Raw genomic sequence first — 15,114 nt, forward strand, 5'->3', positions numbered from 1 at the left:
GAGTATTCTGGGGGACTTGGGGAGGAGGGGGAGTGTTTAAGACTACAACTCTAACAGGAGACCTCATCGCCGCCCTGGGAAATCTATCTACCAATGGGTCTAGATCTGCTGCTGTTCTAATACAAGAATGAGATATCCTAAATCTTTCAAAACTGTGGGGAAAGCAGGGTCATCTGGTTTGATCACCTGGATTAACAATCTCTGAGCTACTGGGAATAGGGTGAGAGGTGGAAATCAAAGGGAAATATGGACTTTTAGGCCTGAAATTGCTTCTCTCAGACCATTTCTCACTGTTTCAGAATTTTAAAAGACACAAAGTTTACCAGAAACTCAACTTCAGTCTATCAGAGGCTTTGCTGTATTTTAAATCACTTCTGAGCTCTGGTTCATACTTCTGATCACCAGGGGAGATCCGAAGGGAGATTTAAGTTTTTATAAATTCTTCTGTAACAAAGTGAGCTACTTTTAACATGCCAATGTTTCAGTCTTAACTTGGGAGCTTCAGAACCTGTGAGCTTTTCCACCTGGCATTGTGTTTCCTGCACTGGGTCACCAGACTTGGGACAGAGTGAATAAAATTAATGATCATCGATCGTAAAACTAAGCAATTACTGCAATGCATGAAGTGATTTATTTCATAAGAGCAATACTCCTGGCTAACGACGTATACATCACATGATTTGAAGCACTTTATCCTGCCGGAACCTCTTTCCTCCTCGTTTCTCATCCTCAAGACCTTATTACCAACTTGGCTCAGAAAACCCAAAAGGGTTTGGGGAAGACTATCCCTTCAGAAGTCCCATTTGGGGCCACTGTGCCAGCCCCCAAAGGGCCCCCGTCTTTCCCAGGAAGAGGGGGTTCAGACAACTACCACCAAACAAGGCAGCAGGAGGGGTTGCAGCAGCGTGGCCTAGTGGATAAAACATAGGCTTTGGAGTCAGAAAGACCCGGACTCTAATCTCGGCTCTGCCACTTGTCTGCTTTGTGACCTCGGGCAAGTCACTTCACTTCTCTATGCCTGTTACCTCCCCTGTAAAATGGGGATTAAGACTCTGAGCCCCATGTAGGATGTGGGCTGTGTCCAACCTCATTAGCTTGTATCTACTCCAGGGCCTAATACAGTGCCTGGTACAAAGTAAGAGCTTAACAAATACCATTTAAAAAAAAACAGAAACACCCGGCCAGCTTTTCCCAGAGCATTTGCCTGTCATCCATCCCATTTGCCCAGTTGAACAAGCTCCATAAAGAGATCACAAGAACTAATCAATTGAATTTTAGTGCTTACTACATGTAGAGAACTGCACTAAGTGTTACAGGGATGCAAGGGTGGAGCATTTATGAACCCCAGCCAGTCAGTCACGGGGTGAAAGAGGAAAGAGTAGATCCACTCCCCAGGTGGAGTCGCCTCCACTTTCACGGCCTACTTAAGACACTGTTGGGTCTGGGCCAAGGAACATCAGAACAACTGAAAAATAACCTGACTTTGAGCCCCACGTGTGACAAAGACTGTGTCCAACCTGATTAACTCGTATCTACCCTAGTACTTAGCAGAGAGTTTGACGCATAGTAAGCACTCTTCGAATACTATCAAAATACATATAAGTATATAAATAGTGACCCAGAACCAATATCCCCAAGGATCATCATACCAGTCCCATTTTGAGCCACTCTCAACCTAAACCCCAGGTTTCAATATTGAATTCAATAGTCAGGTTACTGACTTGGTGCATTTTCAAGTCAGTCTTTCCTCCCTCCAACTCTCTTCCTCTCAATTCCTTGACAGAAAAAGAAATTTAAGTGAATCAGAGAATGTGGGGTCAGGCTTTTCTCAGTGTAAGAAAAAAAGTGAAAAAATATTTCCTCCTTGGCACCCTGGCCCTCAGGACACTGTGTAGAGGGTAAATTAACTGTAAGTTGCTAGAATTTAAATTCTAGGAGAAATTAGAGACTATTTGGGACAATACTGCTCTAAACTCACCTTGGTTGTTCCACTCTTTATGAATCTACACCTAGGTGTTCATTTTAGACTGAAAGCCTCTTCTAGGAATTGAATGTAGTTTGGTTATTCCAGTCACGTATTTAGTACAACTTAAGAGTCTTTATTAAATGACCATTTTAATTGTAGAACTGATGGCATTTTCAACCTGAAAATAAAGACCAATTTACAGTAACACGACTTCTTGGAGGTATAGGTATAAAGCAATCCCAGCCCAAAAATATATATACTTTGCACAAGAGCCATTTTAGATTCTACTTGGTCTGTGAGCCCCACGTGGGTCAGGGACTGTATCCAGACTAACTTGTAACCCCACCACTTAGAACACTGCTTGACATATAATAAGCTTTGAATACCATAAAAAATACAAAGTTTAAGTAGCAGAGTTCCTTTAAACAAATCCAAAGATGACTGAGCAGCTGTTCTTTAAAGAACCAAGATAGAGATTAGCCACTGGGCTTCAAGACAAATCAAGTTTCAATCAAAGAGAGCAATGAAAAATGCCCCCTGAGAGCTATTTCCAATTTTCTTAGAATCAGAGAATCATGGATCCAAGAAAATGTGGTTTTGGAGAAGTCATCTGGTCTGACTGCTGGCAAGTGAAAAATTAACCATCCTGGATAAATATAGGTCTATTCTCCAGAAATGGAGACTCTATCCCTCCTTGTAGGTCAATTTCAGTGTTTGATTAACACAGGAATACTTACAAGTTCTTCCTTATGTCCTATTTAAATCTCTTCGGCTTTAGGTCAAGCCCTCTCCTCTTTGGGCCTCAGTGGCCAGGGTCTTCCCAACAAAAACCTTTTCTAGACTTGAATACGGTAATGACAATCACTGAAACTTATTCTGGCCTTGGCATGACTTGAAACACACCAAAGTCTCACCCTCATTTCCCCAGTTCTTTCCACCCACTCTCTCATCCTTCCCTTCCATCAAGCCACCTCTTGAGCCCGCTCTCACTACCTCCACCACCCTCCTCTTAAACTATGACAATCTGATTTCGGCCCTTCACACCACCGAGACTATACTTTCCAGGTCCCCAATGACTTCTTCCTTACCAAAGCTGATGGATTCTACCCTAATCCTCTTGGACTGTGTGGCTGCCTGTGACACTGCGGGCCACTCCTTTCTCCTGGAAACTCTATCTAACCTTGGATTTATCGAGTCTTCTTCTCCCTTGCTGCCTCTCACGTCTCTTCTACCTCTCATCACCAAGCTGTGGGGGTTGTCCCTCAAGGCTGTTTTGGATCCCCTTCTTTTTCTCACATTATTCTCTCTCCCTTGGGGAGCTCAGCTACCACCTTTACGTGGATGACTCCCAGCTCTATCTCAAAAGTCTGGGCCTCTCACCTTTTCTGCCATCTGACATTTCTTCTTGCATCCAGGAGGGTCTAGCTAGAGGGACGTCCCACCGGCACCTTCCGCTCGATACTCCTCAAAGTGAGCTCATCCACTCCCCCACCTGATTTTCTCATCCCAGTTAACATCACCTTTCGCCTCCCTCTTTCTGAAGCCTGGGACCTGGGTATTTTTCCCCGACTCCCCAGAGCCATCCTTTCCTCTCCCTCCAAACGCCCACTAACCTGCCTGCATTTAGTCTCCTAACTAGGCTTCCCTGCCTCTGGTCTTTCCCCACTTATTTTTCTAAAATGTCGATCTGCATAGGCACCCATACCCTCAAAAATTTCATTCCTCTCTGAATCAAGAGCAGTATAAAGCACAAACGACTTTAAGACAATCTATCGGCTTTCTCCCTCTTACTTATCCACTCTATTTTATTCCAGTTAGCACTGGTCTATTTTGGCAAGAGAACTATTCCCCCTGCCACTTATTTCTCTTGTCTTAAGAGATGCAGTATGGCTTAGTGGAAAGAGCACAGCCTGGGAGTCAGAGGTCGTGGGTCCTAATCCCGCTCCGCCACTTGTCAGCTGTGTGACTTTGGGCAAGGCGCTTCTTTGTGCCCCAGTTACCTCATCTGTAAAATGGGGATTAAGACCATGAACACCTTGTGGAACTACCTGATTATCTTGAATCTACCCCGGTGGTTAGAACAGTGCTTGGCACACAGTAAGCACTTAAATACCATCATTACTAATATTATTATTATTATTATTATTATTATTATTAAACCACCTACTCTAACAGTAACCTCCTTACCGTACTTTGAGCTCATCTCCCTCGATCAATCAGTGGTAATTACTGAGCACTTACTGTGTGCAGAGAACTGTACAGAGTTGGTAGACAAGTTCCCTGCCCACAAGGCATCACTGTCGACCTCCTGCACACCTCCCGCCCTTCCTCCTATCTGGAACACCTTGCCCCTACAAATCCACCAGACCTCAGCTCCCTCATTCTTCAAAACCCTTCGGAAATTGCACCTCCTCCAAGAAGGCTTCCCCGGAGTTTCTTCTTTTTCCCTATCAAACCGTCCCAACTGCCACCTCAGCGCTTTCTGCGCCACTTCCACCACCATGCGCTCACAACTACCCACTGTATCCTCTCTTCCCACTGATTCACATACTCCACTATTTAAGTCAGCACTTATTCATGGAAATAACCATCTGCCCATTTTCTTCTTCCTCTTATATGTCCTTGTATCCGCCTCTCCGCTTGGATTACCCACTCTGAGAACAGAGACTGTGCTTTCTATCATATTATAGTATATTCATCCAAGTGCACAGTTCATAGTAGAGTGGAAGCAGTCTCTAACCCTTTGTTTGTGGTACCTATGCACTTCATTCACTTCACTTCATTCTCAAGATCCCCGCTCAGAGGACTCCAACATTTTAAACTTGGGAGAGAACGGGGGGGGGGGGGGGCCGGCCTGCTCTCACACTCGACTGTCTCTGGAGGCTAATTCTTTGGGGGCCTAGCTACGTGAAAGGGTGATGGCAAGGAGGTTTATCCAAACGGATGACCCACATCAAGGGAATCAGAACGTCTGGAGAAGCAGCGGGATCTAGTAGATAGAGCCCGGGGCCGAGAGCTGGAAGGACCTGAGTTCTAATCCCGCTGCCACTTGTCTTCTGGGAGTGACCCTGGGCAGGTCACTTCACTTCTCCGGGCCTCATTTACCTCACCTGTAAAATGAGGGTTAAGACAGTGAGCCCCGCATGGGACATGGACTCTGCCCGACCTGACTTGCTTGTAGCCATCTGAGCACTTAATACAGTGCCTGACGTCATAAGCGCTTGACAGATACCACAGTAAGTGTTACGGTCCATCCAGGACGACATTATCTATTCTGGATTGCACACTACTAAAACACCCGGACCATACTTACTCACTTTTTCAATAGCTAAAACAACTTCATACTTAATGAATGGTTCCATGACAATAAATGCTCATTTTGATGGACGATCATACAGACAGCAGCCTTTTATATTACTCTGATGCTTAAAAGCATTTTCTTGTTAAAGTTCATTATTAAGACAATAGTTTCATAACCAAAAAATTACTTGCCTTCATATGGTGTATCCGGAGGTCCCGCTATTTCTCCTCTTAATTCTGTAAAATTCTCATCTACAAGATCTACTTTAATTTGATTTTTGCTCGTCTTAAAAATAAACAGAAAATAAGGGTATTAGTTAAGTCAGCAAACAAATATATAACCTCTATAAAAATACCACATATAAAACCCACAATTCTTTTGGTGGCACTCCCTATCCAACTTTATACTATAACATTCTCAAATTCCAGGTCTTTTTCTCCAGAGGAGTATTTACTGGACTTTAGAGCTCCTCCCAAGAGTATACAGTCTGGTTTAGTTAAAATAAGCTTCTCTACTTTTGCTGGCAATCAGTGGCTGGTGTCCTATAGTATTTAAGCAAAGAGAAGAAAACAGCTCTGAGATAAAAAGGGAATGGACGATGCTATACAAACCTATTTCAGAAAACAGATCAATCATGATATGCACTACACCAAAAGGGACAATGCCATATTTAATCTGATTACATCTGAAAAAGATGATTCTGGAGACTGGTTAATTATCATTTTTGGCCAAGTCTCTGAGACTTACTGGCTCAGCAGCAAATACTTTTTTTGCTTGCTAGGAAATTCTGAGTGCCTTTCAAATTCTACATCCCAACTTCTTAAGTTAAAAAAGCTTAGTTATGCTTTCATTTATGAATACAACATTAAAACATGACCATGTAATTAGTCCAACACAACTTCTTAAACTTGTAGGAAGCTGTTGTGGCACTAACAGTAACATAAATATTTAGTTTTTCAGTTTTAAACACACTCTGATTACTGTCTCACTAATCAGCAGGAATTTCTTGGCCCAGTTGGTAAGAATATGAGTAGAAGCAATAGAGTTTGATTTTTAAACACATATATCATATATTGACAGTTTCCCACAATGACTTTCAGTGATCAAGAGATCAGAAAATGTTCTGTCATGAGTGGAAAATGGGTTAAGAGATTGAGAAACGAATGGTAAGACTACAGGGTGACTTTAGTGAAAAGTTAAGTTTAAATCATAGTTTTCTTGTTAGGAATGATTTTGCTTAACTTCCCCATAAATTTTGTGGAAGACAGAGCATGCACTGGGAAACCTCCCTACTTGTGCCGATCAGCTAAAGGTTTTCCAGATAGTGAAATGCCATGGAAAGGGGGACAACTGCTACTCTTCCAAGTGTTCGATAAATATGACTGCTTGTCTGGAAATCTCCTAAAGCTGAATTTGCAGAGCAGTGGCAGATGAGGTCAAGAAAAGTAGGGAAAAGCAATCCAAACTGCAGCAACATGAGCATGGACCCTGAACTTGCAGGACTTGGGAAAGGGCTTTGGGGATCACTTTTAACAAGTTCACTAATAATCCAGGGCAACCAAAAAGCGCTGATAAAATAACTGCAACATCAAGAAGAGTTTTGAGAATAGAGAATTACCTCTATAAAACAATAGCACCCCCACATGAGAATACTACAGGCAGTTCTGCTCACACTTTAGAAAGGACACCAAACAGGCTCACATCGTCAGAAGAATGCACCCTCATTCTAGATTAGGTGTGCAGTGAAGAAACACTTTATGCACAAAGAGAGAAGTTGGACAGAAGTGTGAAGGGACTGAAGCACAGGGAAGATAAGCCACTTCAAACAAGAACTGAAAGAATTTTACAACATGACACGAAAGATAGTCGATAAATAAAATACAGGTGTCATCACTGAAGCCATGAAAATCAGCTTGAGTCCACAAGCCCAGAGGACTTCAGGAAAATGTTTAAATAGGGGACATGTGACTTTGGACTACTGCTGCCCATGCATATCAGGGTCATTATCACTAAGTTAAAGGAAACTTCTACCTAGCTGGTTGAAAAATCTCAGCAAATTATCAACCTCTTTGCAATGCTCTATTACTTAGCAGTGAATGAGTGCTGGGCCTCTCCTTGGTCCAAGAAAAAGCCAAGGAATGTATTGATCACAAAAACTACAGGTTCTGGATATCTAAGAAAATTAATTAATATTATTGTGGTATTCATTAAGCACTTACTATGTGCCAAGCACTATACTAAGCACTGGAGAAGATACCAGATAATCAGGCTGGACCCAGTCCCTGTCCCACATGAAGCTCACAGTTTTAATCCCCATTTTACATACGAGGAAACTGAAGCACAAAGTGATTTGCCCAAGGTCACATAGCAGGCAAGTGGTAGAGCTGGGATTGGAATCCAGATCCCCTGACTCCCGGGCCTGGGTTCTTCCCACTGGAACATGCTGCTTCTCCAATGCAGCAGCTGGTGAACTTTCTACATTAAATTTACAGTCCAATTTCAAATCAGAATTATTCTAGCTACAACACTCAGGACATGTGCAGTGCAGTCTAAATTTAATGTAAACCAAACCACATCAACCAAGGTTAACCAATACAAGGTCCACATAAAATTCTCTACCAGAAGTCCTTTTCAACCGGTATAACTTTTTAATGGTATTTGTTAAGCACTTACTATGTGTAAAGCACTGTTCCAAATGCTGGCGTAGATGCTATTTAATTGGGTTGGCCACAACACCTGTCCCACATGGGGCTCGCTGCTTAAATAGGAGGGAGAAGAGCTACTGAATCCTTCTTTGGCAATTGAGGAGACTCAGGCACAGGGAAGTTAAGTGACTTGCCCAAGATCACTGAGGAGCTAGGATTAGAATGCAAGTCCCCTACCTCCCAGGCCCATGCTAGGCCACACTGCTTCCCCAGCACTACAACTTCTTGTAATATTGTATTCATTTTAGTTTGCCTTTTTTAAACTCCCTTTTCCTTTGGAAGGAGGTGCTTTCAAGCCATAAATCAGCACGAGACAGAAGGCCAACAAGTAGTATAATTCCACAGGCAAGAATGGGGTCTGAGACTCTTTTTTTGACTCTATAGTGGTGTTCCAGGGTACTGAATGGGTGCCAGCCCTGATACAAAAAAGGAAACTGGCATCCCTGACTTCTGCAGCCCCAATTCCAAATCCACCTTTTAGGTGACCTCCTGATAACTGAGTTCAGGATCAGTAAACAAGTAAGACCACCTAATCTGATGGGCTGAACACTAACACTAGATAACCTCCTAATCGGCTGGAGTTTGATAATAGGGTCAACAAGCATGTTGCAGAGAGGAAAGGTAGACATAATGGAGTTAGATTTTCTAAAGCCCCTCGATATGGTTCCAGACCAGAGGTTTTTAAAAAAAAACAAAACAAAAATCACCCTGAGTAATTACAGGACTGGATGGAATGCTACCACAAATAGAAAAATGCCTGAAAGGAAATAAGGTGGATATAAAGGGTCACTTTTCATAATAAAGACTCCTGATAGTGAGGGTCCCCCAGTGATCCCAGTGACAAGGAAATGTACAGTGATATCTCCAAGTTTACTGCTGTCACCAGACTCTTCTGGGTGGTGAAATAGTTTGAAAATGGGGATAAATGTCCAGGAAAGCTGGGTGGGCAGCCTGAAAAAACAGCAGCCGAGCCTCAACATGAGCAAGGAATGTGTCTTATGTTATACTTTCTCAGTGCTTAATACACTGATCTGCACAAAATAAGTGCTCAATAAATACAACTGACTGATTCAACATGAACACGTATAAGGTAATGCCCCTACAGAAAAATAATCCAAATGAATCCCCACTAACTACACGATGATGACCTGAGATATTGACTATGAGCCAAAAAAAAAAAAGAGACTGACTCCCTCTTCCCTCAAATCGTTAACATTTTTTAAACATAGGGCCAATCTGCAGCAGGAGTCACACAAAAAGGCCAACCAAACTGCGGGGGAACAAACCAAGAAGTCTAATTTTGATTATGTACCTGATTACCTAGTATCTATCCCCAGTGCTTAGTTACAGTGCCTGGCAAATAATAAGCACTTAAATACCATTTTTAAAAAAATCAAAGGAAAGACTACCCTCTGGTCAAAGGAAATTCTCCTCCAACCTCTCCTAGATTCCCCCAGGGCAGAAGAAAGGAAAGCCTGAATGGGCTTTTCAGTCCTTCCATCATCCCTACCCAAATCCACCGGCCTCTAAAACAATAATTGTGGTGTGGCCAAATATTCTATAATGAAAATGATGATGTGTTCAGAGATGCATCCCCACCCTCAACGGAAGGGGACTAGAGGGAATCAAATCCCACACTGTTCTAAGTAACATCAGCGCCCTGGCACCTTGATTGAGCCCACCCCAGGCAGCACTAGGATCAAGGGGCACAAGGGCCTAGGAGAGATGTCCACCCCGAGACTGATTTCAGGAGCAAAACCACTTTCCAGCACAAAGGTTCAGCCCCTTAAATCGTCCTTTCAGACTGCACTGGTTCCAAGAACTATTTTAATCCCATACCAGTGGGTTTCTCCCCCATCTCGTGGCCCTGCCTAGAGCCTGGTCCAAATCAAGTCAAACAGTTCCCAATCCTCTAAGAGCGGTCCTCCACTCAGGTAGATCAGCCCTGGCATTCACCTCACCACAGGCAATCCTCTGGCTCTCAAATACAAAGGATGGAAAGACAAGTCGGCACTGAACCAGCAGCGGCCTCTCTCCCGCTTGTGCATGCTGGCAGCAGACAATGCAGAAAGGATAAAAAGGAGTTTAAGTTTAGATTAGAGATATATTACAGAAAAATCCCCAAATATATGGATCATGTTTTCTAGTAATGCTTTGAGTGTATTCACACATACACCCATATCCTCTGAGTGAGAAATGTATATCAATTTTATATACATATATATATAAACAAGTACCACTACTTGTTAAGGGCACTGTACTAAATTCTGGGATAAATACAAAATTATCAGGTTGAACACAGTCCTTCTCCCACATAGGGCTCATATTGAGTCAGAGGGAGGAGGGCTGAATCCTCATTTTCCAGTTCAGGTAACTGAGGCACAGAAGTTAAGTGACTTGCAAGGCCCCTCCCGGAGACAGACTCTCCTTTCTCCCTCTAAAATTCTGACAAATGAGCCTCAAAGTGGGCACAATTGCCAGCCAAAAGCAATACACTCGCCAAAAAACGGATCCCCAACTTCTCCCTTATTCCCCAGTGTGTTGCTTACAAAAAAGCCAAGGGGAGAGATATGGAGAGGAAGCAGAGATGTGACCTCACAGAACAACGGGGTGCGTGGAAGCAGAGCTTGGACTATAGGCATTTCACTTTCTCATCCGACCAAATACTGGCCCTCCAGCAGCTGCAGAACCAATGTTGTCTCCAATACACTATGAAATCTACACCAAAACCATTCTTTGGTTGACCGACTCTACTACCAGCCTTCTTTCATCACCAGAACACCTACTGCTCTATGTGTTATGGTACGTACAAAGTAGAAGACCCGAAAGGGAGGGTTGTTTTGGGGGGGGGGGGTTTGGTGAGGAGGAGGTTGTTTTGGTTTGGTTCGGTTTGTTTTGGGGGGGGGGGGCGGGTGGAAACAGGCATACACAGAGTCTACATTCAATAGGAATGAAAAAAATACACAAAGTGTTCTGGGCAGTTAATGGAATGACCTGATGAGGGAAGTACAGATTATTCCAAGAGTGCTTTCTGAAAGAGGTGGCTTTGGAGGAGAAATTATTATTATTGTTATTAAGTGCTTACTATGTGGTAAGCACTGGGGTAAATACAAGATAACCAGGTTGGACATAGTCCCTGTCCTTATGGAACTCACAGTCTAAGTAGAAAGGAATATGATTTAATCCCCATTTTACAGAGGAGGAAATGGAGGCACAGAGAAGTTAAGTGACTTGCCCAAGATCACACAGTAGACAAGTGGCAGACTCAGAATTAGAACCCAGGTCCTCTGACTCCCAGGCCCGTGCTCTTTCCACTGGGCCACGTCGCTTCTTTGAAAAGAGGGAGGCAGTGGTTTGGGGGCTACAAGATGGAAGGGGGTTTCACGTAGCGGGAAGGAGGAAGGAGGACAGTGGAGTAAGGACAGGAGAGTCAACAGCAAGGTACAGCTAGCCAAGAGGTGGGCTTGGGAGAAGGAAAGAATTTGAGCTGGGATGCAGCGGAAAAATCCAAAAGGCATCTCTCCACCACCACACAAACCGAAGTGACATAATGCTCCGTGTTCCTCATGCCCTCTCATTTTTATTTTCCTCATCTTTTCTTCCTACTTCCTGCAGGCCTACTTATCTTTAATGGGAATATATATAACTGGTCAATTTTATATAGACTACGAGCATGTGTTTAAAAATAACAGAGAATGGATTTAAGGAATTTGATGTGGTTGTCAGTGTGAATGGCACTTTATACGTGGTTAGCATAGACGATTTCTTCTCTTTTTAATGGCATCTTCCGAAGGGAATCGTGAAGATGAGCGGAGATGGGGAGCTGCAATGGAAGAACCATTTGCTGTCAGGATCACTGCAAAAAGGAAACAAAATCGCTGAAAAGTTGGAGGGATGGAATTAAGTTTGGCTACTCACAATTCCCCACTCAATCCCCATTCGGTCCACAGTTCAGGTCTTCACCTCAAGCTTTAAATCGTGTCGGGGGAGGTATCTCTCTCCACCTCTAGCCATGACAGAGATGCGGTGCTCGGCAAAGAGAGACTATGAGATGGAAAGCTTTTTGAGAGCAGGGATCTTGTCTACTAACTCTCATATAGTGCTCTGCACAGAGTAAGGGCTCAATAAATACAACTGACGAATGCAGGTTGGAAACTTGGGCAGAAGCTGAATCTGAGAAGTACGGACAGAAACAGAGATTATACATCTAATCGATCATTTTATTTACTGAGCTTCTGCTGCTTGCAAAGCACCGTACTAATCCTTCACTAGAGTCAAATACAGAGTCGGTAGACCTGTTCCCTGCCCACAACAAGCTTCCCATCTAGATGGGGAGACACACATTAATATAAAAAAATTACAGAGAGGTACGATCGTATATCTTGACTACGTGGGGGCTGAGGGAGTGGTGAACAAAGGGTGCATATCCAGTTGCAAGGGTGGCACACCAGGGGGTGGGGAGAAGAGGAAATGAGGTCCTAGTTGGGGAAGGTCTCTTGGAGAAGATGTGCTTTTAATAAGGCTTACGAAGGTGGGGAGAGTGATGGTCTGTAACAGTAATATTCTGAGAGTGGGAAGCACAGCCCAACTAAGAATGGCACGAACTTTTGTCTCATCCTCTGTTTCTAGACTGTTTTCTGGCTCTGGGCCACACGGAGTCAGTGAAATAAGACTTTGCTACCCAGGCACGTGGTTTCCCCACTGCCAACCAGGGATTGTGAAGGTGTCTAAGGCTGTCAGACCCACTTTTGTGATGTGCCCCAAGGAAACACAGACCAGAACGAATGATACTGGGGGACTGCAGACATGTCCCTGAGTAGTATGAAAGGAAGGGTGGGACTCGGGGCCTGACATGCAGACCTATTACAAGCAACCACATGTTCAAATCAAATCAAATCATGAGAAATTACACATACTAATTCCCCTGGCAATGGGGATGGGTTATTTAGTGAGGTGCACAACTATTATTACAAGTAACCAAAAGTAGACAATCGGAGCAAACCATGGAGACTGAAAACCTTAATTCCCTTAGCGATGGGGACAGGTTATTTAGGGAACAAGTTGATGGCCTAACGTAATGATCTGAGCTCTAGGGTAACGCTTTCAGACCGCCGTGGATTTCCTCACTCAAGTTTACCTGACTACTGCTACAGTGTCACTTCACCTCCATGACCAGGTTGGCTGTAAAGCAGGTCATGTAGTCCTCTGACCTCATCTTCTGCCACCTGTCTTTGTGGCCTTGGGCAAGTCATTTAACTTCTCAGTGCTTCAGTTACCTCATCTGTAAAATGGGGATTAAGATTGTGAGCCCCAGGTGGGACCCAGACTGGGTCCAACTTGATTACCCTGATGTGATTTAAAACAGTGGCTGGCACATAGTAAGTACCTACATACCACAAAATTCTTTCAAAGGCAAGTGAGTCCTGAGCTCTGCAGGCACTGGATTTACAGAGGCTCTTTCTGGCACTCTATATCCCAAAGGGTCTGTGGAATGCAGAGCCTGGAGATGAGTAATTTCAAGACTGTTTGACTGGGAAGATCAACCAGGACCCTTGTAGATCGGGGAGGTATGAATGGTGAAGTCAAATTGCATTAATGGGCTGCTAGATGCAGTTCATTGATGAGACTCTAGCTATGGGGAACAAGCAGACGTGCATGACCTTATATTTTCGACGTTATCTGAGTCCAGGAGGGTCTTCCTAGTTATTTTGTTGTGGTCAGGGTGGAACTATTAACCGATACCTTCACATTTTTGGTCATAGGGAATACCTTTATGGATGACTTGGGAATCTGTGTGCCTGTCTGTTTCTGGGTACTGACAGTGTCAAGCCCAATAGATGGAAAAAGGCTGCCATTTGCTCTGAGTTCATCTCCCTATGGATCACAAGGTAGAAGAGACAGTGGACATGGAGGACAACAACACATCTTCCCCAGGAGCAGCAAGAGAAGCTTAATTGATTTTCTGTTTGGTCCAGGGCTAATCTGTATTTTGGGAGAGGACTGGCATTGTCAATTTAGATGCCTCCTATCCATAATGAATGGCACAACTCCTTGGTGTCATCATTGGGGTGGGGGGCAGGGGAGTTACCCGCTCAGTATTTCTCGAGCAGTGCCGTGGGGGCAGTGAGACCATGTATTCACCAATCTTTAGGAAAGGTACGTGGATAGGATTGAGTTGGGCTTTTATGATGTGAATCCCGCCCTAGGCATTTGCTTCCCAAGGTTTGCCATGAGGCAGATTGCCAGGTGATCATACTACACTGCTACTCCCTGAAGGTCTCAGTATTTACTGTGGGAGGGAGGGGAAGGAGTAAAATGAGGGAAAAGAGGGAAATACGGGAAAAGGATTCACTCCTTGGAAACAGGTGGAGGGTCCTTCTCTCCTCCACACCTCACACCTCCACGGTTCAACTTGCGGGGGATAGTTTAGTGGCACTGGACAGCCAGTGAGGCGTCCCTTTAAGGGTTTTTTGGGGTTTTTTTTAGTTTTAGATGACAACTAAGTCATACGGCCTCTTTTGGCTACTGCTACACTAGAGATGGCCACCTGAGAGTGCCCAACAGAAGGGAACATTCCCTGTCATTTTACTGGACCTTCTTCACTGGACAGAGGTATGGGCAGATAGGGTGACCAGAGGATTCAATGGAAGGAGAGAGAGTCCTCAACTTATTCTGCCTAAGCAGCATGGCCTAGTGGAAAAAACACGGGCCTGGGAGCCAGAGGGCTTGGGTTCTAATCAGGACTTCAACCACTTTCTTGCTGTGGGACCCTGGGCAAATCACTTCACTTTCCTGGGCTTCAGTTTCTTCAACTGTAATATGAGAATTTAATATCTGCTCTCACTTGCCCTCAGACTATGAGCCTCAATGTGCGACAGGCACCGTGACCAATCTGATTAATTTGCATCTGTCCAAGGACTTAGTACAGTGATTGGCGCATAGTAGGCATTTAACAAATTCCACAATTATTATGAAGAATATGAAAAGGGGCGGAGGATGGAGGGAGAGAGTATAAAATTGAACAGATGACTTGGCTGCCTTTGACACTGTGGACCACTCTCTTCTGGAGCAGTGTGGCTTAGTGGACAGAACACGGGGCTGAGTTGGAAGGACCTGGGATCTAATCCTGGCTCTACCACGTC

At 44.0% G+C, this 15,114-nt stretch overlaps 1 protein-coding gene across 5 annotated transcripts in view; it reads right to left on the reverse strand.

Moving 5' to 3' along the window:
• The window catches only part of UBE2K (ubiquitin conjugating enzyme E2 K), a 68,817-nt gene that overhangs the window by 32,819 nt on the left and 20,884 nt on the right, over nt 1–15,114 (reverse strand). For 2 of the 5 annotated variants that reach the window (XM_029083081.2, XM_029083082.2), the window contains exon 2: nt 5,459–5,552. The exons of 2 other annotated variants lie outside the window; for them this stretch is intronic. In XM_029083081.2, coding sequence (XP_028938914.1) covers nt 5,459–5,552 — 94 coding nt within the window. Of the gene's footprint in view, nt 1–1,978; nt 2,081–5,458; nt 5,553–15,114 lie in introns of those variants that run through there. One more of the 5 variants, XM_007671904.4, reaches the window with a different exon arrangement.

Source organism: Ornithorhynchus anatinus, chromosome 18 (assembly GCF_004115215.2).
Source record: "Ornithorhynchus anatinus isolate Pmale09 chromosome 18, mOrnAna1.pri.v4, whole genome shotgun sequence".
Classification (NCBI taxonomy): domain Eukaryota; kingdom Metazoa; phylum Chordata; class Mammalia; order Monotremata; family Ornithorhynchidae; genus Ornithorhynchus; species Ornithorhynchus anatinus.